Source organism: Vespula vulgaris, chromosome 5 (genome assembly GCF_905475345.1).
Source record: "Vespula vulgaris chromosome 5, iyVesVulg1.1, whole genome shotgun sequence".
NCBI lineage: Eukaryota > Metazoa > Arthropoda > Insecta > Hymenoptera > Vespidae > Vespula > Vespula vulgaris.
The window spans coordinates 1,953,775-1,978,837 of record NC_066590.1 but is presented as its reverse complement, the minus strand read 5'-3'; the positions used below and the strand labels follow the sequence as shown (position 1 = coordinate 1,978,837).

At 35.7% G+C, this 25,063-nt stretch overlaps 1 protein-coding gene across 4 annotated transcripts in view; it reads left to right on the top strand.

Annotated features, from left to right (window-relative positions):
• LOC127064182 (membralin) overlaps positions 1-25,063 on the top strand; it is a 56,625-nt gene that overhangs the window by 11,087 nt on the left and 20,475 nt on the right. For all 4 annotated transcript variants that reach the window (XM_050994838.1, XM_050994837.1, XM_050994841.1 and 1 more), the window contains exons 9-10: positions 1,321-1,404; positions 9,559-9,691. In XM_050994838.1, coding sequence (XP_050850795.1) covers positions 1,321-1,404; positions 9,559-9,691 — 217 coding nt within the window. The remainder of the gene's footprint in view (positions 1-1,320; positions 1,405-9,558; positions 9,692-25,063) is intronic.

Below are 25,063 nucleotides of genomic sequence, written 5' to 3'. Positions count from 1 at the left end.
AGAGAGAGAGAGAGAGAGAGAGAGAGAGAGAGAGAACTAACAAAAAAAAAAACTTACACATTAGTCCGTAACACAATTGAAATGATTTTTTATTTTATCTCGTACGAGCTTGTTAATTCGTTTCTTTTCATACAGAGTGGGTTAAAAGTTTTTAGCTGGACCAAAAGTTTCTACGTGATTTTTAGATTTCCCTTCTTCTCGAGACTGTTCAGACTAATCTGATTTCCCTCCTCCCCTTTCCCCGGATTATTAAACTACAAGACCATAGCTTCTGAAAGGTATTCTGAAAGTGGGAGTGGGAGTGGAGGTGGGAGGAGTGGAGAAGAAAAAAAAAAGAAAGAAAAAAGACAATTAGTCTAAAAAGTCTGGAAGAAAAGTAATTATTGATTTTTAAAATTACCTAAGAACTTTTCATGTCTCTATTTCTTAAAATCTTTTAATGCTCTTATTTTCTTATTATTCGTCTATTTTTAACATCGTGCATCCGATGATCAAAGAGAGAGAGAGACAGACAGAGAAAGAGAGAGAGAGAGAGAGAGAGAGAGATAAAGATAGAAATACATCGACCAACGTATTAGTTCGTCTAGAATTACTCTGTACGGATTTTGGTTCTATCACGGCGTACGGACGAACTTCGAGGGAATTTAAATCAAGATTGACAAAGTTTTAAAATTAATTTTTATCGAGTTTCGAAGTGTCCCCCGCCTCTTTGAACGCTTCGACCTCGATGCCTCCAGAATGCTCCACTTTCGTAATAACCTGCTGCCAGGCGAGATCTTCGCGCCGGAAATCTAATAAATATTAAATTCATAGATACTGACGGGCTTGGGCGGCATCGACGATGTCGATGATATAATGTTTCATCGAAGCATCGTGTTCTATGTATTTCAACGATATCATGAATCATTTATTATATTTATAGTTATCTTGTTAGCTCATTTATTCTGATTACATTTTATTATCTCGCATATTTTATTTATTTATTTATTTATTTATTTATTTATTTATCATACCTGCATCTCATCGTTTCGATGTATTTCTTTATTAAGAGATCTTTATAATGAATTATTTATAAAAATGTTGGATTGAAAAGGAAAAAAAAAAAAGAAAAAAAAGAGAAAAAAAGACAAAAGAAGAAAAAGAAGAAGAAACTGTCGATTTCTTCAAAAATATCTTCGTCCGCATGTATTTTTTCTTTTTTTCTTTCTTTTTTTTTTCGAAAGAGTGAGAGAAAGAGAGAAAGAGAAGAGCATACTTCCCGTCAACTAGAACGCTACGTCGAAGCCCATTAATCGATACTCCGTTTCCGTTCTGTTACAGTGGATCTCCTACAAATGTTGGAATTCAACATGCCGGTGTCATTTCCAGCCGCGTCTCTCTTAACCGTGATTCTGGCATTGGTCGGTGAGTATAATGACAAAGAAAAAGAAAAAGAAAAAGAAAAAGATATAAAAAAAAAAAAAAAGGTCCTTTCGATTCGAACGAATTTTTCTTCCCTTATCTTTTCTTTTTTGATATTCGCTTGAACTTAGCTAGTATTAAATTCTCTCAGTATTTCGTTATCCTGACGAAAATTTTACGGAAGTTTTGTCGTAACTTTTGGTATTTAATCGAGTTAACTTTGGACATCGTCGAGTTGAGGAGGAAGAAGAAGAAGAAGAAGAAGAAGAAGAAGAAGAAGAAGAAGGAGAAGGAGAAGGAGAAGAACAAAAACAACAAAAAACACATACACATACACATGCACATTCAAACGGGCTCAATGAAATATTTAAGGTCTCCTTTTTTACTAAATCACAGCCTCGGCGTATTTCGAGACTACTCTCTTCGTTCCCTTGTCGGTACGACGTTAGCTACGTTACAAAGCTGATTGGCCGGGACGGTTAACCGAGGATTCTGCATAAATTTCTGATGAAGGCGCAACAGTTGGGTAACCCGCTCGAAGTCCATTTAGGAAGAGGCCGTCAAACGGTGTATTGCCATAGTCGTCGTTATCCTCCTCTCGTACTCTCGATAGTCTCCCATTTCCATTTCAACATTCCTGTTCGAACGTTAACCCATTTCCTCCTCTTATCTTCCGCTATCGATGTAAATACAACATATATATACATACACACATACACACACATACTTAAATTTATTAATAAGTAAGAATCGTCTCGTTGATCTTTAACGTCAATGTTATTAAACGGTAGTCATTATTTCATATTAAAAAAAAAAAAAAAAAAACAGAAAAAGAAATTTCAAAAGGACCTTTAGGATTATTTAGTTTTACATAGAAATTCGTTTTTATCTCTCGTTTAGCCGATTTGCATCAAATTAAATCTCGAATTCGTAGTACACGTTAATATAGTAGATAGGTAGATATATAGACAGACACACACACATTATATAAATATATATATATATATAAAATGTTAGGTGTATACGTTGGTATATACGTTGCTCGGCTTTTCACTAGCTTATCCTAAAATTCTTTACTCGCGTTTGGATGGTCAGACGGTATCGCGAGGCCACCAGTTGCACGAGAGCCGACAAAATGGCGAAAGGAGCGCTAAATTTCCGGATTCGCGTTGCAGAGATCCTAGAGTGTAGCCCTTCTCTATCTTTCTCTCTCTATTTCTATTTCTATTTCTATGTGTGGGAGTATATGTGTACGCGTATATCGAGTTTAAAGGATAGTCGTGTAGGAAAGGAAAGGAAAGGAAAGGAAAGGAAGCCTCGGGGAAGTTGTTATCTGAAGTAATGGGTTCCGGTTCCTGTGTCGCTTCCTGCCCTCCATCCGTCATCCTTCTCCGAGTTTCTTCTCTGAAAATCCTCGCGATTTCCTCCTTCGACCCTTCTCCAACCAAACCTTTACCTTCTCCTTCTCTCACTTTTTTTTTCTTTTTCTTTTACCCTTTTTACTGGCCACTATACTTCAACTGTGGACTATTTCGTACACGTGGTAACGAGTTTTAAACAACATCCGAATGCACTTGTACGAAACTGTTTCGTTTTTTATTCTATTATTACAAGGGAGAATGATTTTCGATCGGTGAATCGAAAAGTCGACACGCATACGTATGAAATTTATTTCGAATAAAGATAAAGAATGAAAATAAAATTTGACCGGAGAATGGAGATCAGGAAACTTTGATAAATAGATTAGTTAATCGTAAAATAAAAATAATTCGGATATGGATGTAATGATTCTTTTTTTAAATCTTTTTTTTTTTGTTTGTTGGATCGAGAAAGAAATTATATAGTTATTCTTTTATCAGGAAGGATGAAATATTTAGTTGACTGGTTGAATATGAAAAATTTGCTAATATTTATTAGAAGTATAAATAAATTTATTCGTGCATATATATATACATATATGCATGCTTTTACAGACACATACGTATACATATAATCGCTTCATAATTTTTTAAGGAAAATTTTCTGATAGAAAATTTTTTAAAGAAAACTTTTTTAAGAAAAAGACGGTAATCGATGATTAGTGAAATTTTTCTTTCCTTTTTTTCTTCATTTTATTTTTATTGAAGTGTTAAATAAATATACGTATGTATATGTACATATGTATGTATATACTACTTAGTTTACATCACGATTTAATCGACGCCTGAAATGATGCGTTCCGACGATGTAACGTCGCCGTGAAATCGTCTACGCGTCATTCAGCATTTACTTCCGCTCGGGAACAGCGATTTTGCATAATGGAATGTCAAAAGAACCGGAGAGTAACCGGCAGGAAAGCGTGTTAGTAACGCATGATCGACTATCCAACATGCCGTAAACGCATTCTCAAGAGTACTACCAACGTGTCGCATTCTTTATATTGTTTTCTCTTTCATCCATTTAACAAACAAAGATCCCGAGTTTTCTTAAAATTTACTTTTTGAATTGCGTAGTTTTTTCTCTTCGAACTTGTCGATTTTGTTTTTTGATCGAAAATGTTAAAAGATAACACGATAGAGATTGTTCTTTAATATTAGAAAAAAAAAGAAAAAAAAACATGAATGTTATGATAAAATATATGTACTTGTTTGGAACCGAAGATGATAGATTCTACTGTGTTTGCTGGATTTCGTGCTTAGAAAATATACATACATACATATATACATATTATAATACGAAATATATAATTTTCATATATATATATATATATATATATATATATATAAGCAAAAGGTTATTCGCACGTAAAGGCCACACCAAGGGTGACCGCTAGTGAAACGCAGGAAAACAGGCTTGTCAAACGTAGAACTGTTGGGATCGTTGCTTCCGTTGTTGGAAATGCTTGATGGAATTTCGAGTGGTCATAGGTCGTAGTTGTCGAGAAAATTGTACCGACCGTGGGTTGGTTGCCTGTACATATCTATCAACAAAGTGTGGATATGTTTCTGATGGGACATAATGGCAACGGCAATGCCATGCATACGGCTTTTCCCATAAATAATGGATACATATGGATACATATCGTTGTATTAAATCGATTCAAGAAACTGGAAAACATGACAATATTCCTTTTTTTATTATATTCGTATTATTCAAAAATATTTAATAGATATCGTTTCTGGGTCAATAAATAATTCTGTTATATACCATTGCACCCCATCTAGGTATATAAATTATAACATATATACTACATATATATTCTATGGAAAGCTTTGAACGCTACTCAAAGGACATCGTGACCGGTCAACGAGAAATATTATGTCCATTAGATCGCGCTGATTTTCGAGGTCTCTGCGAAATTGTCAGCGGTCGGAATGTAGTCAATGTAGAGGAGGTGGTATAGCTCGACCATTGATTAACCACATTATTAGCCTTCGTTCCTTTAGACAAAAGCTTGTTACATTCGCCATATCGGGCGTGATCCTTTTACATTTACGAAATGAGAATATTTATATATATATATATATATACTTTGTTAGATAGGCTGTTATCGTATGTTAATTTCGTATTTGTAATGGACGAATCGAAATCGAAAAAGATTTTTACGTGTTCGATATAAGTGAACTTTTTCCAAAGGAAAAATACTTTATGAAGGAAAAGAAGACTTTCTACAGAAAAGGGTGCTATTATTGCGATCAGACCTAATACACTTGGTTCTCTCTCTCTCTCTCTCTCTCTCTCTCTCTCTCTCTCTCTCTCTGTCTTTTTCTTTCTTTCTCTTTTTCTCTGTTCGAGCCCTTGGCTTACCAACGTGAAGTAATGCTCGGCTAGCATGCATTTAAATGAGCGCATTATCCGGACATTATCCAACGTAAGAAGCCCTTTCGGCGTGAGGACACTCGATATATAGAACTGATTCATGTCCCGCGATGTCACCATTTTTAATCGAATCTCAAATGAAGACACCCTTGAAATCCTGCCCATGAACGTACTATCGAACTCCTTTTTTATCTTATATAATATTAACACAACTATGATATTTTTCTTCAGTATTCAGATAAGCTCATAATTACGTTATGATAATTATATCTTATTATCATTCAAATAATTTTCGAGATTATGATTTATATATCCAGATAGATATTTAATTATTTTATTTATCATCGGATATGTCTGTATGGAAAAACAAATAATTGATTTTATCGCGAGGAATAATATTTCAAAAATATATATACGTATACGTATATATGTTTATATATGTTTGTGTTTGAGCGTATGATTTGAAAATTATATAACGTTATAGAAAAAGAGAGAGAGAGAGAGAGAAAATTTACGTGGAAACTTTGTTTATTTTTGTTTTTCAAGATAATCGATACCTATTCAAAGTTCTAAGAAACGCGAAGGTTTCGACGAGGTCGAGAGTCTTAAACGTAAATAAATATTGTAAATATGTAGGAACATCGAGTTTCGGTTCACCTTAGAGATTAGATCAGTCCTTTGTGGAAATTCGAAGAGATCGTATCGTCTCTGCTATTAACTTGTATCTTCAAGGTAACATATATTCGCATTTTCTAATAGTTATTACATTTTTCTATATTACAGAGACGAAGGACGTTTAGATTATTTATAAGTAAATCCAGATCATTATAAATTTTAATTTATTATCGACTGTAAGACGTTCGATCTACGTATATTTCTTTGTAGTTACTTAGTTATTTTATATTCTATTTTAATTTTTCTCCAAGCTATGTACATCACCATATTCGCCAAGCACCATTTCGAATATACAAAGAACAAAAACGACAGTTGTCACGCACCAATAGTGGCATTAGAATTCTTAGAGATCCTCGTTTTCTTCGTGTTTTGTGTCGCCTACTGTCTCGGGATCAAGAAACTAATTATCCGACGTTTCGCCCTTAGTCTCCGGCTCATTTATCCTCCTCTTTCCGACTACGTTCATCCACTAGCACCGTCATTCTTACCACCCTACTACAGCTCGCATAATATACGCTTTGTATTCTTGTCCCTTTTTCTTTCTCTCTCTCTCTCTCTCTCTCTTTCTGTAATATTTTGCAGGAGAAGGAATCTTCGAAAGAGATTCTCTTCGACGATCGTTTACTTTTCATCGTTTCCTTTTTTTCGATAAACGATCGAGGAACAAGAGAAATGAATTTTCGATTGGTAATACGCGATGGAATTTATTTATTATTTTTTGTAATAATTTTACGTTTATTTTATTATCGATATGTGTATTAATTCGATTATTAATATTTTGTATAATTGAATCATATTTGTACAGAGAGATCGATATATACGTGCATTAATAACACACATATATATACACACGAACATATACATACATATTATACATACATACATACATACATACATACATACATACATACATACATATATATATATATATATATATATATATATATATATATATTAATTCGTTCGTCATTATAGAATATGATTAAAAAAATGAAGGTACAACGATTTTTAAAAGAAATTTTTTTTCAATTATCGTAGCTAAATCAAAAGAGCCGTATATAGCTATATACGTGTCGCAAATATTTTTTTTCCATGTAGCACGGAATTAAGAAGTCAATGTTAGTTGCAAGCTTGTCAACTTATACTGAGCGTTATTAATCACATTTCAGACGGCGTATTTTTCAACGTACCTGGGTACTCGTTTTACACTCTCGTGACCTGCCGACGACACGCCCTGGCGGTACTTCTTTTATTATTTCCGTGTGCTCCCCCGTGGCTTTCCATATCGTTACAATGCATTAGGAAACACGCCATTAGATATAGTACGACTCACACAATCACTATTCTATCGGACGTATTACGTTACGGTACTTTTGTTAAATTCTCTTCTTTCTCGTCGGCTTTTTCTTTCTTCTTTTTTAATCCTTTTTTTTTTCCTTCAGTATTTTTATTCAGTCTGTATTTTTATTAATTAATGTTAAGTATTTCGTGAAACAAACAACCGGATAAATAATAATTATGTATTAGGAGTGCGTCAGAATTATATTACATATTAGAATTGCGTTACTCATATTACGTATCGATATTTTATTACACATACTAAGGACTTGAAACACTGATCAAATATTTAAAATGCTGAAATACTGATCGAAAATAAATTTTAATTTTAATTTTAATAAATACTCGATAAAAAATCTTCTTTAAAATCCAAAAGAAAGATTGTTTTTTTTTTTTTTAATAGATAACAGATTAAGAGAAAGAGAGATTGATTGCAATAATATTAATAATTTTCAGAATATCAATTACAACGAATCGTAATCGTAGTCTAGTCGTGGTACAACTTTCACGTTATATAATTTCCTTCTTTATTTATTCTTTTACTTTTTAAAAATATACGAACAAATATTATTTGTAGAAAGTTAACAAGTTAAATAGGATTCACGTTGAAATAGAGGTAGAGAAGTAGAGGTAGAAAGAGAGAAAGATAGATAGAGAGATAGAAATAGAGTGTAATCGAGCCAGTTATCTCATAATTTAAATTGCAACGAATCGTAATCGACTCGGTGTAACAACGTTGAGATTTAAGAGTGGCTCGATGTGCGTTTTCGCACGGACGTAAAAACGAGTATACGCGTGCGGCCACCACCTCCGCCATCTCCACCTCCACCTCCGCCTCCATTTCCGCCGCCATCACCATCGCCATCGCCATCGCCGCCATCGCCATCGAGTCATGTATCGTCTCGTTTTAACGCACATAACGGAAAGCTCGCGTATAATATTTTATCGCGAAAACACAACGAATCGCGTGGTAGCCATGTGTCGGACTTTTAATTGCGTGGAAACTATTCGATTAATAGCAGCGCAAGCTCGCGCTCGAACGAATCTTCGATAGCAGCCGATCGCCATACACACATACACATACGCATATACACTGAGAGATAGAGAGAGAGAGAGAGAGAGAGAGAGAGAGAGAGAGAGAGAGAGAGAGAGAGAGAGAGAGAGAGAGAGAGAGAGAGAGAGAGAGAGAGAGAGAGAGAGAGATAGAGTATCGATTATACGTTTCGTACACGAATTGTTTCGAGTTTGTCATGATTAAGGTCCTCCCTTACTATTAAACTTTTGATTTTATAAAATTATTATAACATGGCTTTTTCCTTTCGTCCGTTTCTTTTTTCACCTCCTCTTTTTTTTTTTTAAATCAATTAATTAATTAAATAAAATAATTTACTTCACGAATTTTTGTTAACTCTCTGTAATGTAATTGTCGATTGCTTTTGTGTTATTTATATATTAAAAAAAAAAAAGAGAAAAAAGAAAAATGAGAAAGAAAAAAATAATTGATCTTATGGAATTTTTTTTTCGTAACTCTCTGTAATGCAATTGTCGATTTTTCCTTTTCTTTTTTATTTACTTTTTTTTTCTTTTTTCTTCTCTTTCTTAAAGAATGATCGTATGGTGTATAATTTATATTTAGCGAACATATGAATACGTATATTCATATCTTAACTATTTATAATTGTTTTATAATAAGATTGGATAATGTATAATATTGTTACGCCTGTTAACAAACATAAAGAATTCTCTAATGAAAACATTCAATTAAATGAATTCGGGAATATACGATTTGAAAGTTACGTGGATAGATGTGCGTATGGCGTTAATAGGATTAATTTTATTCAACGTTTCGGAGAGATGAACGATCGAGAACGGACAGACGTGTAAGTTTCTGATTACAACGAAGGTCACATTCATTCGGAAGAGAGCCTGTTGTTGTAGTGGAAGAAGTACAGAGAAAGAAAGAGAAAGATAGAGAGAGAGAGAGAGAGAGAGTGAGAGTGAGAGGAGGGATGGTTAAGAAGAGGGTGCCATCGAGTCTTATAAACTTAACAGCATAGGATCATTAGTCACTTTCGTTTCTATTCTTTTTTCTCATTCTTTTCGTATACGAAAGAGAACTTCCTTCTTTTTCTTTTTTTCTTCTTCGTCTTCTATTCTGTGAGAGACAATCAGACGAAGTCGTAAACCATCGTAAGAGTTTTGTTTTATTTTCTTTTTTTACTTTAGTAAAGTTCGTAGAAAGGATCGAAAGGACGACATAATTTTAATTTGATTTTTGTGATTCGAATGTATATGTATATATATATAATTGATAGATGTACATAAGTTTGTTTTTTTTTATTATAGGTATGGAAGCCATAATGTCGGAGTTCTTTAACGACACCACCACTGCATTTTACATCATATTGATAGTTTGGATCGCCGATCAGTACGATGCTATATGTTGTCACACAGCTATTACGAAAAGACATTGGTTAAGGTAAGGGAAAGAGATAAAATATATGTATAAGAGAAAATAAGAAAAGGAGGGAGGATATGTCCAAGTATCAAGTAAATATCAAGTAAAATATCTCGTATCGTATCTTACGAAGGTTCTAACTCGTAAATAATATCTTTCATATATCGTTTATTTTACCATCGTTCTATTTATTTCGTTTGAGACATCTATAGATATATACATATGTATATATATATATATTTTACCTATAACTATATGCTCGTAAAATCGTACGACGTTTATATATTTACATATTTAATCTCGAATCGACGTTACGAAAGTGAACCGTTAAGGTTTTAAGAACGTAAATGGTTGGTAAAAGAAAGTTTCCCGAACGATAAGAAAAAGAGATAAAGGATCTGGAAAAACCTGATAGAGAGAGAGACAGAGAGAGAGAGAGAAAGAGAGAAAGAGAGATAGAGAGAGATAGAGAGAGAGAGAGAGAGAGAAAGCAGCGTTAGTATAGTGCGTAGTAGCATGGGGGTTAGAGGCAGGATGATCGAAGGAGCATTTAATTAAAAAGGATTAAACTGTTTCCCGGAAAGCCGTTGGAGCGTTCGTAGACTCGGTTACCTTGTTCCTCTTCCTCTTTCTCTTCTTCCACCTCCTCTTCCTCTTACTCCTCCTCTTTCTCTCTATTATATTCTGCGGCTCTTGAACAGGCTAAAACCAAAATGATCAAAGTGTCCTTATTCTAGCTCCTTTGTTAAACGTTTCTTGGTTTGTCTCGCGATGAGAGAAGACTCTTATTAGAGATTATTAAGAACTTGTATGTATGTAGATATTATAATTTTTCTCGTTGTACGTTGTACATGCCTACTTTTTTCTTTTTTCTTTTCTCTCTCTCTTTTTTTTATATTTTTTTTTCTTTTTTTTTTTTACATCTTTTTTTTCTGATGTCGGTCACTCTTTCTTCACTTCTTTTTCTCACTTAACGTTCATAGTTATTTTCGAAGTTTATCTCATTCTTAGATATTATAATTTTTCTTGTTGTACATACCTACTTCCTTCTCTTTTTCGTTTTTGATTAGATACTCTTAATATTCTTCTTCTTTTTTTTTCTTTTTTACTTACGTTAATAATTTCTTTCGTACTATGTGTCGTTCTCGATTAACATTAACGTAGATATTAATATTTTATGTTTGTAATTAAACGAAAATTTATGTCGTTGGTTTCTACGAAGATTCTCTTTGTCGTGAAATGTGAACGCGTCGATACGTTTAAATTCAGTGATTCCAATGAAAATCATTGATCTTGCACGAAGAGGAGGTAGCTCCGATAACTTAGCGTTCGGTGGCTGCTCGATGGGAAGAGGACAGTTTCGGACTTTACGCTCGATGTACTTTAGATATACCTACCATGTACCGTGAGTGTGAATCGAGAGATCCGGAGTATCTCTGCTTCTCATAGCTATTCTCTATCTCGACTCTGCTCGTTTGAACAAAGCGTTACAATCGCACGATACATTAGAGACGTTAGAAGACGATTAAACAACATTCACCGGGTCGTTGATGTTTCTCCATAGAATGAGAACGAACGAGATGGACTTTTGGTTGAACGAACCGATGAAAAATTTACATTTCCTTTTACGTTTAATAAATATTTTGTGATTATTTTCTTTTTCTTTTTTTTTTGTTATAATTTCTTTTTTCTTTTTTCTTCAGCCAAAAGTGATGTGATTTTTAAAACGTCGATTAATCTTTCTCGAGACTTTTCAGTATTGTAATTTATGCTCTTTTTTCTTTTCTTTTTTTTTTAACAAAACTCAAAAAAATGATAATCCTTATTTTTCCTGCGTCGATCGAATTCGATTGAAAGAGAAAATTAACCTGAGAAGTCTTGAAAAACGAAAAGAGTAATTGGACGATTGATTATTAAAATCAATTCGAGAACTTTAAGATCCAATTTATGTAAAACATATTTCTTATTATTTATCATTGATTAATCTAGATATCGTATTAACCCGAATCGTTGAAAGTTTCTAAGATGATAGTGACTCCATTGGAATTTAGTTGTTGGAATAATGGATAAAATTTTTTCATTTTTTTACACTTACCAGAGGGTCGATTAATTTCACTCGTTCGTTGATAAAATTTCGTTTGGTTGTAATTAACGAAGTCGTAGTTAAACGTGTAAAGAACGTAGTTTAAAACGTCGATTAAGAATGGTCGAAAATTGCAAAGACATTTGGTATTATCGATAAGTTAATTCACACACTGTTCGCGATAATCTTGCTTTCTTGCTGAATACTGGGTAGTGTCTGCTTCAACAAGAGAGAGAGAGAGAGAGAGAGAGAGAGAGGTAGAAGACCACAGTTGAATACCACCAGACCGGCTGTTTCCATGGGTCATCCGGTTTTAATTAGAAGACCGACTTCCGTTTACATGCGGTTTAGCCGATAACTCCGTATTCCTATTCTCCCTTTCTCTCTCCCCCTTCCTCCCTCCCTCCCACTCTCTTTATAATCTAAATCCCTTCACGATCAGAACGAACAACGAAGAGATTAACGCAACTATCGTTCTCGAATCATTGAAATTATTGTTCTCAATCGTTTGATATAAAATTAGAAAGTATTTTATGAATATTTTATTTCTCTCTCTTTCTCTCTCCGTCTGTCTATCTCTGTCTGTCTCTCGCGTTGATTTTTAATATATATATATATATCTTATATTTTCTTTTCTTCTCGTTTCTACTATTTTATTCTATCTGTCTCAATCATTAATACCTACATATTAAATTCTTACATAAAATCAAATACATTATTTCTTTTTCAAATTCGAGTAAAACCCTCTAGGCTATCTACCTACCTGTTCACGTATCAGCACCGATCGACAATCTGAAAAGTAAAACCGAGATGGTACTCCAAGGATAACCACCGGCTTTGCTTTCGCACACAGGGAAAAAGGATACTTGCTATGCAGGCGAATGGATATCGCTCGAAGGGAAACGATAGTTTCTACTGAAAGTTCGATGATCGTTCTATCCTGATACACGCAAGCATTCAACCTAACTTACGTATTTTCATGTTAGTTTCATAGGAAACGGAATAGGAAGTTTTCACGTTCGCTCCTCTCTTCTTCTTCTTTTTTCTTTCTTTCTCGCACATACATACATACACGCGTATACATTCTCTCCCTTTCTGTTTTTTCTTCGTTTTCTAGTTTAGCAATCTTCGAAAGAAATCATTCGAAGAAGTTCATTGTCTATTTTACGATTTACTTTTTTACGACTATCTACTACTATGAAAATGATCTTACGGATAAAACTATCCGCGAGTTAAGGAAAAAGAAAAAGAAATCAACCCTTCGAACAAGAAATAACGCGAAAGAATAATTCTATTTTAATTCGAATCTCTTTATTAGCAGTCTCTTCCTCCTCCTTTTTCTTCTTCTTCTACTTGTCGTCCCACCACCCCTCTCTGCATCGTCACACCTTCTTTAAGGCGTATTATCCAAATATTTCGAATTATACGAGGTTTAATCTTTATTTTAGCGCGCGTGTTTCAACGGGAGTAGGATAACGAGTAGAAGTGTCAATCATTCAACCTGAAGTGTCGAACCTTTCTTTGTGAATGGCATAAGGAGAGAGAGAGAGAGAGAGAGAGAGAGAGAGAGAGAGAGAGAGAGAGAGAGAGAGAGAGAGAGAGATAGAGATAGAAAGATAGATAGAAAGAGATAGGAAAAAAGAATGAGAAAAAAGAAAGAGTATGTATACAGAAAATCTGTATATTATTTTTCACGTTAACGTGCGAATCCCATACTATTTTAATGCATTTTCAATTTTTTTTTTTTTTTTCGTACTTATTCTCAACTTTAATAACTTCGATAACCTCGAGTTCGCACGATGAGATCGAGAACGAACGAACCGTGACGTTTTCACGGAATGGATGCATGCGTCCACTGCAATGTTTACGTTTAATTACCTCTTTTCTCTCTTTCTCGTTGCATCCAAGCTACATGCTTACTTGTGCATTTCACTTTCCATTAACAGGACCATCCTATTTTAGTTAATTAATTCCATAAATTGTTTGGTTTTGTTTCGTTTTGTTCAACATTTTTTTCCCTTCTGTTTCCTTTTTTCTTTTCTTTTTTTTTGTTTTTCTCCGTCTTTTCCTCCCTTCCTTGTACTTTTTGTTTCTTATGCAATTGCACGCGCGCAGTTGAGCGACATAAATATTACAATATTTTTCTTTTGAACGTAAGTTGACGTTATTAAGTATTCTATTATAATTCACGATATATAGTCGGACTCATTCTCTTGAACATTCTACTCGGTCTAAAAAGAATACGAAAAGAGAAGAAAAAAAAAGGAAGAAGAAGGGGAGAAAAGCTCGAATATTTGTATTACATTTTTTACATGCACATGTCTCTCTCTCTCTCTCTCTCTCTCTCTCTCTCTTCTGTTTTAGGTTCATAGAGTTTCTTTGCGTTCTATTCTTTTAGATTTTTGTCTTAACTAAAGTTTCTACTTCATTCCGTATCGTGAGAATCAACGAGGGAACGTTAAAAGGGCTCTTTTAAGGTGGTCTATGAGTACGAGAGAGAAAGAGAGAGATAGAGAGAAAGAAAAAGAGGAGGAAAGAGAGAAAGAGAGAAAGAGAAAGAACGAACAGACTCCGCGATACGATTTTATTTCTTCGAAACGGCCGAGGATAAACGCAATCAAGCAATTGCTTCTACAGGCTCGACAGGTTAAAACCTCAACCGTGGTAAGAGTTTCATCCATTTGTTCGACGATTTAAAAGGGTCGCTATCCACACTTTACGCACATATGTACATACATACATATATACATACATACATACATACATACATACGTACGTACGTACGTACGTACGTACGTACATACATACATGGAGATACATACATACGTGTATACTCACTACATACGCTTGAATGGCCCTGCGTGCGTCATTGAAAACAATTAGAGAAGTGCTTTGACGATACGTTCATGGGGCTTAGAAGTTACGTACTTGCGTCCCTTGGATTTTTGTTTTTGTTTTTGTTTTCGTTTTCCTTTTCGTTTCTTTTTTCTTTCGAACATACACGCAATATGATGTTCATAGACGATATTTTGAGATAATAAAGAGAGTTTTTAAATAGATAATGAATTATCTATTGGATATAGATAAAATATATTTGTAGGGATAGAAAAAGTAGATATTTAAATTCTTTAATATCGAAACTAATCCGTTTTATCGTATCGTATCGTTGTTGTTCTCGTGATAGTTGTCGTCAATAATAAAAAGATTTTGATCTGTAATTGAATCGAATATATATATATATATATATATATATATATATATATATAATTCGTATGTGTCCGAAATGTGATGGAGAGATGGCAGAAAGAGAGAAAGAGAGAGAGAAAGAGAGAGAGAGATAGAGAGAGTGCGAGTGATCGATCGAGGCCTGGTTAACAAACAGTGAATTGTGGGTAATGAAGCGAAGGGAGGAACAGACATTGCGGCTTTATCGTTTCGTAGACATTTTAAATTTACCTTCGAAAAGAAGTAGAGTTCGCTTCCGTCGTTATCATCATGATTATCATCATCATCATCATCATCATCATCATCAACAACATTATTTTCTCGAAAGTTTGTTTTCGAATGAAACTAACGTGAAACGTTGTCGAACGAGTGTTTCGTTGTCTCGTACACTCGAAAGAAAATATGATCGATCGTGGATATAATAGATAGATAGAAGAAGGGGGTGAAAGAGTAGGGATGGAAAAGGGGATGCAAATGGCTTCGCATTACTAATACCATTGTGTTTGGATTGTTATCGTAAGTTGCAGTCGGCTAGGAAAATATTTAGAGAGAGTTAATCTTACGAAAAATTATACTGCTTATATATATATATATATATATATATATATATATATATAAAATATCGATATTTTTATACATATATATATAGGGTATTTTCTTACGAACCAAATCGTATTCGATTTATATAGGAAGTAGCATTAATCCTTTTCAATCGCACACGTATGTACATATGTATACGATTATAGAGGTTCGTAATTAATCTCATATCGCGAATATTTGTTTGCTTTTTCTTCTTCTCTCTCTCTCTCTCTCTTTCATTTATATCCGTACAACAAATATAATTATTATTAGCGAATTATTACTCGTGTTCGTATTGGAAAGAACGTACAATTTTTCATGATAAAAGATCAAGAAAATGGCGGAGTTGAGTCAGCGGTATTTTTCTGGACGCCTGCGGTTATGTCGTCGTTGGTAGAACGTGTCAGCTCGACATAGAACTGAGTTCGAAGGTCGTCAAAGATGGCAGAGAAGACCAAGGAACGACGATGACGTAGACGACGTAGACAGGGACGACGAGAAACACCAGTGGTTTTAGGTGTCAGTGGGTTTAGATAGGAAAGGTGAACGGGAAGGGAGGTGTGCACTTTACTTTAGATCCTTAACGTAGTCCTGGCTCCTTTCTAGCAGCCAGATAACGCACGTTTGCTACCATTTCAGCCGACGAAGGGCCAACTCGCCCTTCGGTATTCCGCTTGGCTGACTAACGTAGAGCTGGGTATTAGGAGACACGTGTCTTTCTCTCTCTCTTTCTCTCTCTTTCTATATATATATATATATATATATATATATATATATATATATATATATAATCTTTCTTTTTCCAAAACCTCTTTTCACCCCTCTCATTTTCCTCTTCTTTCCACTAATACATATGAGATCATCAGATCAACACAGTTACAACAGATCCACTCTTTCTTTGTCCATATAAACACACATTCCTTATTTAACAAGTAAATTTGCAGATTTCCTTATTCTTGCATTCTCGAATGTTTTCGTTTAATTATTTGGAAATAAGGTTCGTATAAATATATATCATACCGTTTCAAGGTTTAAATCATTAGAGAATAAGCGAGTGTTAAAAAGCCGTGATTGGGAAGGATATCTTGTATTTCTTAAAAGCGAGAACCGTTTCGCGGAATGAGAAAGAGAGATAGAGGAGGATCGTTGGTGCGTAACGAGAAGGAGAGAAAGACGACGACGTCGACGTCGACGACGACGACAACGAGGACGACGTCGACGAGATTGGCGACGGCGACGTCACGCGTCGACGGCCCGTAACAAGTGGCGCGCCGGAGTGCTTACAATCAGCTGGGCTTGTCCGCAAATAACATCGGGGGATGATTATGATTGAATAAGGTCCGTAATTGAGGCTATTGAGCAATTATATAAATAAAGCGAGTCGCGGTGTCTACGGGCAAGTGTGCGTAGGTATTGGTAGTTGAAATATATGGTATCATCCGTGTTGTAGTGGGGTAACAGTAGGACAGTCTCGTGAACGCGAGCGAGGGTTGTGTTGGCAGGCCAGGGGTGTTATTTCAGCATTATGACCGTAGGACAAGGAGGAGAATGTGGTGGTAGTGGGTGGAGGAAGGGTGAAGAAGGGAGATCGCAGGCGGCAATGCACGCTTGCCGAGCGGGGTACCGAGTTAGGTGGAAAATTACAGTGCAAACATCAGCTATACCCGTATAACGCGATCCGTGGAACACATCACGTCGGTGTTTCGCATCAGGCGGGGCCGATGTTCTCGAATTATCCCTTCTTGCCAAGAGCTCGACTCGTCCGTTCCCGCCCTTGTTCCCAACCCCGCCACCACCACCACCACCACTATCATCACTACTACCACTCTTCTATCTACTATCTCTCTTTCATTCTATCTCTGTCATTTACTCTACGTGTATTATCGCGGTATACGATATTCGTACAATTTCCTATACTAACCGAGCTACGAAAAAATCGATTAGGATCGTAACGAAAAAGTTGGTAAAAGGGAGTACGAGAAAGTAATCGTGAATTTCTAGCTACCCCTCTGTTAGCTACTTCAAAATATGTTTCTCATCGTCGAAGCGAGAGAAGGAAGTAGAGAGAAGTATAGTGAAGCTGTAGAAAGAGAGAGAGAGAGAGAGAGAGAGAGAGAGAGAGAGAGAGAGAGAGAGAGAGAGAGAGGAAGGTCGCCTCTCGGAAAAGTGTAATTAGTTCGTCCGTCCTTCGTCCGCTTTCTCATATTTACTTTCCTCAGCCGGACTTGGCGCGTACAGAGTATTGCGAAGGTGTGCGAGAGAGGGAGAGAGAGAGAGAGAGATAGAAAGAGGGAGAAAAAGAGAGAGAGAGAGAGAGAGTGAGATGCGGAGGTGGAGGACAAAAAAGGAAAGTGCGAACCCTAGGAGCTCGATACCCCTCAGAGTTGGCGTTTTAATCAGGGTGTCACGCTCGTCTCGGGTATCTCGGTGGTATCTAGGAGGCTGTAGAAGAGGAGGTAAAGAGGGAAAGCTGAAGGAGGTGGGGTGTTAAAAGCGAAGGAGCGTCAGACTGGCGCCAAGGCGAACAGAAGTCTGGCTCCGGCACCGACGGACGAAAGAGACTTCATTTTCCACGAATCGTCCTTTCGCGTTCCGTCTATATACGATCGGTCAATGCTTTCCTTTTCTCTCTCCTTCTCTCTTTCTCTCTCTCTCTCTCTCTCTCTCTCTCTCTCTCTTTTCTCTCTTGCTTTTTTTTCTCTCTTTTCCCTTTTATTATTTAGGTAAGTTAGAACCAATGTTCTCACGACAGGGTGTAAGAACGTTCGATTTCGAGCTACCCGGTATTTTTTTCTCCTCCCTTTCTCTTTTTTTCTCTCTCTTTCATTTTTTCTTTTCTTCTTTTTCTTTTTCTTTTTTTTTTTTTATTAGTTATCTTTATATTTAGTATATATTTTAATATATATTTTTTCTTAGTTATTAGAATAAAATATTGATATTCGGATGAAATTTAATTAAAACGAATGAATTTCTTTAAACATCCATGTATGTAAGTAGGTAGATAACCAATCTATGACTACGGTCGTTAGATTCTTGATAATAATTGGGATTACGATTCTTTTTTTTTTGAGAGAAGAGAGAGAGAGAGAGAGAAAAATGAAGGAATAAAAATAAAACGAAAGAAAAAGAGAGAGAGAGAACGATCGTCCACAATTTCCTTGTTTCTTCTTTTATCGTAATTTTAATCTTGAGGAAGGAGTTTTTGATAAATTCAAAGACACGTAGAAAGAGAGAGGGGTGATTAATGTTATTAGAAAGAGTAGCGGGACGCGTTTCAGCCGTGTGGTGTCGTCGTTTCGCAGAGAAACGAATATACATTCGAGCTTTCGTGGTCCATCCATACGGTATTTGCCGCACGACAAGGCGCATGATTAATCGTAAACAGCGGATAGAAAATTAGTCCCCGTAAGATAATTAAGGGGACATAATTAATTGTCTTGACTCCGTGCATACAGACGGGAATACTAAGCAGCCTGTCAACCGTGCATAGAAAAATGCTTTTTCCGAAGCGCTTGACGACCCTCTCTCTTCTCTTTTCTCTCTTTTCTCTCTTTTCTCTCTCTCTCTCTCTCTCTCTCTTTATTTTTTTTAATTCTATTAGCGAAAATTATTTTCAAAAGTACCGACGTAGATATGTGTACTTCTTTATTCTCTTATGAATACACTTATCCTTATTTTTTTCTGTTTTTCTTTTACCTTTTTCTTTTGCCTTTTTTTCCTTTTTCTTTCTCGTTTGGTTAAAAATTTACCATCGATATAATTCTCCTTCGTATTAATCGAATATTATTATTATAATATATCTCTTTTCTTTCTTTTTGTAAAGGAGATAGGGCAAAAGTTTGTTGTAGGTGAGTTATAAAAGTTTTCTAGGTGATTTAAAAAAAATTTTCAATTACTCTTTTTCGCAACTTTTCGGGGCTAATCTTTTCGTTTAGATTGTAAAAAAAAGTTCCTCGTCTTGTAGTTTTATGATACGTAAAGAATATGTAGTGTCTGTGTATGTGTCTGTGTGTGTAATTTATATATATATATATATGTTTTCTAGTAAATATATATATATATATATATATTATAATTTTATTTATAAGATAGAAAAATTGAGAATATCGAGAAGATTGGACATATTACGTCATATACTATACTATATATTCATAGCACACACACACACACACAAATCGCGGGGCTGTCGCGAAACAAGTCAGCGAAAATTGATTTCTCTCGTAATACCCTTCTCGTTTCTTCGTGTCGGGGAAGAAGAATCCCTCATTCTCGTAAGTACATACGTCGTTTCCCGAATCTTTCGCGAAGTAGGAGTCGCGAATGGAATACTTCGGATTTTCCTTTGATATTCGAAGATTCTTCTTTGGACTTTTCAGGATGGCTTTTGCCGAAGAAGAAAATTCCCAATTACGAAGCGTCGGTTCCTTTGAGACCGTTCCACTCACGTTTTTCCTCTCGCCCGACGTAAATTGATCGGTAACAAGCGAATATGAAGGAAAAGTTCTAAAGGAGAACGCGAGCTTCTCGCACAACAGCTGATGTGTTGAGTTATTCCTTCTCTCTTTTTTTTTTATCTTTTTTCTTTTCTTTTCTTCTCTCTCTCTCTCTCTCTCTCTTTCTCTTTCTCTTTCTCTTTCTCTTTCTCTTCTTCTGTCTTTTTATGTCTCTTCTTTTTTTTTTCTTTTCTTTCTTTTCTCTTTCCCCCTTTATTATCCTCTCGACATCTTTGCTGGACGTTGTTAATCGCAATTTAATGCGACCAAGCTGTGCTTCCTAATCGACGATCGAGCATTTAGCTTAGCGTCTTACGTTTCAACCGTTTCGAGTAATTTTCTTGAACCGTGTTACGAAAGATCCATCATCCTTCTCAGATCTGTTCGAATTATGCGCATATAAAATTAATTTATCGTGTTTAGTGAGTCAGAGATAATGCTAGTAAGGGAAAGAACGAAAGAGAAAGAGAGATAAAATAATCAGTGATAATTATTAAGAAAAATCGCGCAGAAGTCATCGCATTGATCCTCGAGATCATAGTTCATCCCATTTTCTGAGAAAGGAAGAAGGGAGAGGAAGATAAAACAGATAAAACAAATAAAATAAAAAAAAAAAAATAGAAAAGATAAAGATTAGTGAGATCCGTTTGTTTATTCAGAATTCTTCGTATTATCGTCCACGATAAATGTAAAATAACGAATGAATATTTTGTGTGTGTGCGCGCGCGCGCGCGTGTGTGTGTGTGCATCCGTAACTGGCTAAGTTCCAGTGTATAATGAAGAACTAATGAGAATAAAGGAGGATGATAGCGATCCTCGTGTCGCGATATCTTATCGGGGCGAATGATAGAGTTTGTCTCGTCGCAGAGACCTTATAAAATGAGTATAGATCCCACGGTGCTTTAACTTCGAATATATAAGGGTTGCGAAGGTAAATATAAGGTGGGCGCTTGGTGCGCGTTAGATTAGACGGTAAATTTTTTACAAAAATATTCAGACCTCCCCTTTCTTTTTTTTTACAACATAACGCTGCGCGTGGTCGTTGCCCTCTATTTTTTCCCTTTTTATTTCTCTCTCTCTCTCTCTCTATATATATATATATATATATATATATATATATGTATATATGTAGATGTATATATATATGTATATGTATATGTATATGTATATGTATATGTATACACGGACGATTAACGAGCGAGACTTTCGCCACTCTCCCCCTCTTTCTCCCTTTCCCCCTTCTCTCTAAAGGAGATCATTAACCCTTTTTTTCACGTTATTAATTAAAAATATCTGCGTTTTATAAAATAAATGTCGTGGGAGGAAGAGAATAATCGTAGAATCGTTCGTTACTTTTCGAAATTAATTTTTATTCGAGTTTATTCTTCGGGATATACCAAAAAAAAAAAAAAAAGAAAAAAGAGAAGAAAAGAAAGAAAAGGAAGAAAGAAATGAAAGAAAAGAAAAAAGAAAAGCGAAAGGATAGGAAAAGAAAAAAAAAAGATGCTTATGTCGATATTTTAGAGCAATAATAAGTTATTTAAATCACAGATTGTAATCGTTTAAATGTTTGACGTTAAATGTTTTAACAGTATAAAACCTCGACGTATAGTCACAGAGATAGATGGTATACTTATTCGTGTTTCTGAAACACTGAAGCAAATCCTCGCGAATCTGTTTCGGCACGTAAAAGGCACGCAACACAATGTATTCGCTCGATCGCAGAACAAACTACGGCCATCCCTGGTAGTAACACCCTCCTTCCTATGATTCTCTCTGTCTCTGTCTCTGTCTCTCTCTTTCTCTTTATATTTCTATCTCTCTCTTTCTCTCTCTCTCTCTCTCTCTTTCTCTCTTTCTCTTACACGTATACATAGAAGGTATACGCATACAAGTTGCACAGAGTTCCGACTCGCGCATGGACAATTTCATTACCCCTATTGGAGAGAGACTCGTGGCTACGAGGAGGGTTGAAGCGAGTCGGAGTGCAGCGGCATGTGCAGGCGAAACTACACTATTAAACGGTGTTCTGACGGGCGCCAGTTAGGTGCACGAGGGTGTAGCCCATTCTCGTCGTGTCACTCCGAATCTATTTGCATAGTAATGGCGACGACCGGCGTCTACCGTAGACTGGAAAACGTAGTATGGGAAAGAAGAGACCTTTTCTATTCTCGAGTTTCGTATGTATGGCCTAAACGAAAGTCGATCCTCGGATGGGAGATTCGTTGTCAGAATTTCTTACCCCCTTACGATTGGACGTATGAATTTCTGCTTTTTATTGTTCCTCTTTTTTTCTTTTTTTTTTTTTTTATAAGTGATATACGAGTATCTTCTTCTTTGTTTTTTCTTTTCTTTTCTTTTCTCCTCTTCTTTTTTTTTTTTTAATCGATTCTTCTCTACTTCTCGTTACACGATCGTTTTTTAATGTTTAAAAGAAGAGAAAAAGAAGATACAAATTCGTGTATTATTTCTTCCCTTTATAGATATTCACACAATTAATTAATTCTATAGGATACACTATAACGAGAGTTGGAAATGTATCGTGTCTTTGTTTTCTATCCTTGCTCTCTCGCGGTCACTAATTTATAAAATTTCTTACATTCTTAACCTAATCGCTAAGATCATCGTATCTATTAAGGAAGCCACTCGTAACTCGTATTCCTAAAAGGGTCTACTAATTACGATATCTACGTATTTACGTAAGATAATTGTGAGATAGGAAACAGCTATCTGCAAATCTAAGATGTTGATTTGTGCAATACTGACGCGCTTACAGAATGCAACAGAAATCGTACGATGCTCATCGTCCTCGTCCTATCGTCGTAGATGTATAGAGATACGGAGAGAGATAGACAGAGAGAAGAGACAGAGAGAGAGAGAGAGAGAGAGAGAGAGAGAGAGAGAGAGAGAGAGAGAGAGAGAGAGAGAGAGAGAGAGAGAACGTTTGAAAGCCAAGCGAGCGTATTAATAACGTCAGTAGGTAAGGTCTAATAATGTGGTCGTTCCATAACAGTGCACCGAGTGCTCGCCTTCTCTTCACTTCGAGAAGTGATTCTGAGTACTTCACGAGAGTAGAAGGATAAGATAGAGGACAAGATCCGTCGCTAATTGCATTGCTATTTCGATACGGTTCTCAATATGCGTGTCTATATCGTTATATCGAGTTATATAATATATACACACACACATGTATGTATATATATATATGTGTGTGTGTATGTTTGCATTCAGTATATATAAATATATGTATATCTTATTGAAACTTTGTTTCCGGATTCTAACTCAACGTGTTTTCAGAGGAGAGGTCCTTTATAATGTATGACGATTCATCGATTTAAAGAGCTTAACGTAAGATAGTTATGTATATCTAACAACGAATTACGATTAATTGTTCTGATAATTAATAAAATGCGATTAAGCTTTCGCGATGTAATCGTGGCATGGGACTTTCAGTCGTTATTCGTTATCCTTCTTCATATGTTTCAATGTTTTTCTCCTTTCTTTCTCTTTTTTTACTCTAGAAAGAGAAATATATAAACCTCTTATCAACGAAAATATCGTCTATCATAAAAAAATGCGAAATTACGTAGGAATGGACGAAGGATTTATATTTAAAGCAAGATAGGTGATTAAACGGCGAATGAATGCTTGGCGATAATAATTAAAATTTTGTAAGGGAAGAAATAGAGATAGGGAGAGAAAGAAAAACAGAGAGAGAGAGAGAGAGTATTTGTACAAAGAGGAAGGAAAGAAAAAAGATGGACGTTCCATCAATTATACAGCATAATCCTAATTATCTCGTTTACCTTTGACTTGTTCCGATGGAATATCGAATACTAACGATCCCCGATAGTAAGAACATCTTTAAAGGAAAGCTCATAATAATCAGGTGCGCGTGAAAATCTTTCTCCTTTTCACCCTTCCCACGTCTCTTCTCTCTCTCTCTCTCTCTCTCTCTCTCACTCTCTCACTCTCCCTCTCTCTTTCTCTTTTTCTGTTTTATTCCTTTTTCTTTTCACTCGTCGGATGTCGTTGTTCTCCATTAAAAGAATAATAAACTATCATCGAGCTGATTCCTTCCGTTTCGTAGAGAAGAAGCGGAAGGAAGGAAGGAAGGAAGGAAGGAAGGAAGGAAACGGCCGACTTTATCTCTTTCTCATAGCGATAGCATAGGATAGTGTTACTAGTGGAAATAAAAGCGAAAGAGAGAAATAGATAGATAGATAGATAGATAGATAGATAGATAGATAGATAGATAGATAGATAGAAAGAAAGAAAGACAGAGAAAGAAAAAAAAGAGAAAAAGAGAGGAAGAGAGATAGAGTCTTAAATTGAAGCGTGATGGTAAGGGGTTTGCGGAGGGTTGGAGAGGAATAGTAGTGGTGGTGGTGGTGGAGAAGGTAGAGCGACAGAAAACAGCGGTAATGGAGGTTAATCACAGAGGGGTGATTGCAGAGAGAGAGAGAGAGAGAGAGAGAGAGAGAAGTCGATGAACGTCGTTGTGCACGAAAGAGAGAATATAGCAAGCGTAAGAGAAAAGAGAGAGAAAGAAAGAGAAAGATATAGCATTGGATTTTTTTTCTTCTCTCTCTCTCTCTCTCTCTCTTTCTCTCTATCACTCTCTCAAGCTCGCTCTTCCCTTTTTCCTGTTTATTTATTTTTCTCTCCTCTGACTTACTTTTAACCCTCCTAAGATTCGACCGTAGCCGTAGGAAAACTCGTTCGGTTGCCAGGGCATCGTCACACCCCGAACGATCGAAGCATCCTTCCGTAAGAATCTCTTCGTAGAAAGGCGAGCGAGGCTCTTAACGACAGAGTTGCGATCGAACGACCATTTTTGTGCTCGTTGATACATATTTTTCTCTGTATGTATTCTTATATATACGTACACATTTTTACACACACACATTTATATATATGTATATAGAAAAAGAGAGAGAGAGAGAGAGAAAGTATATATCGATACGCGGAGCGTAATATTTTTCATTTTTTTTCTTTCTTTCTTTTTTCTCC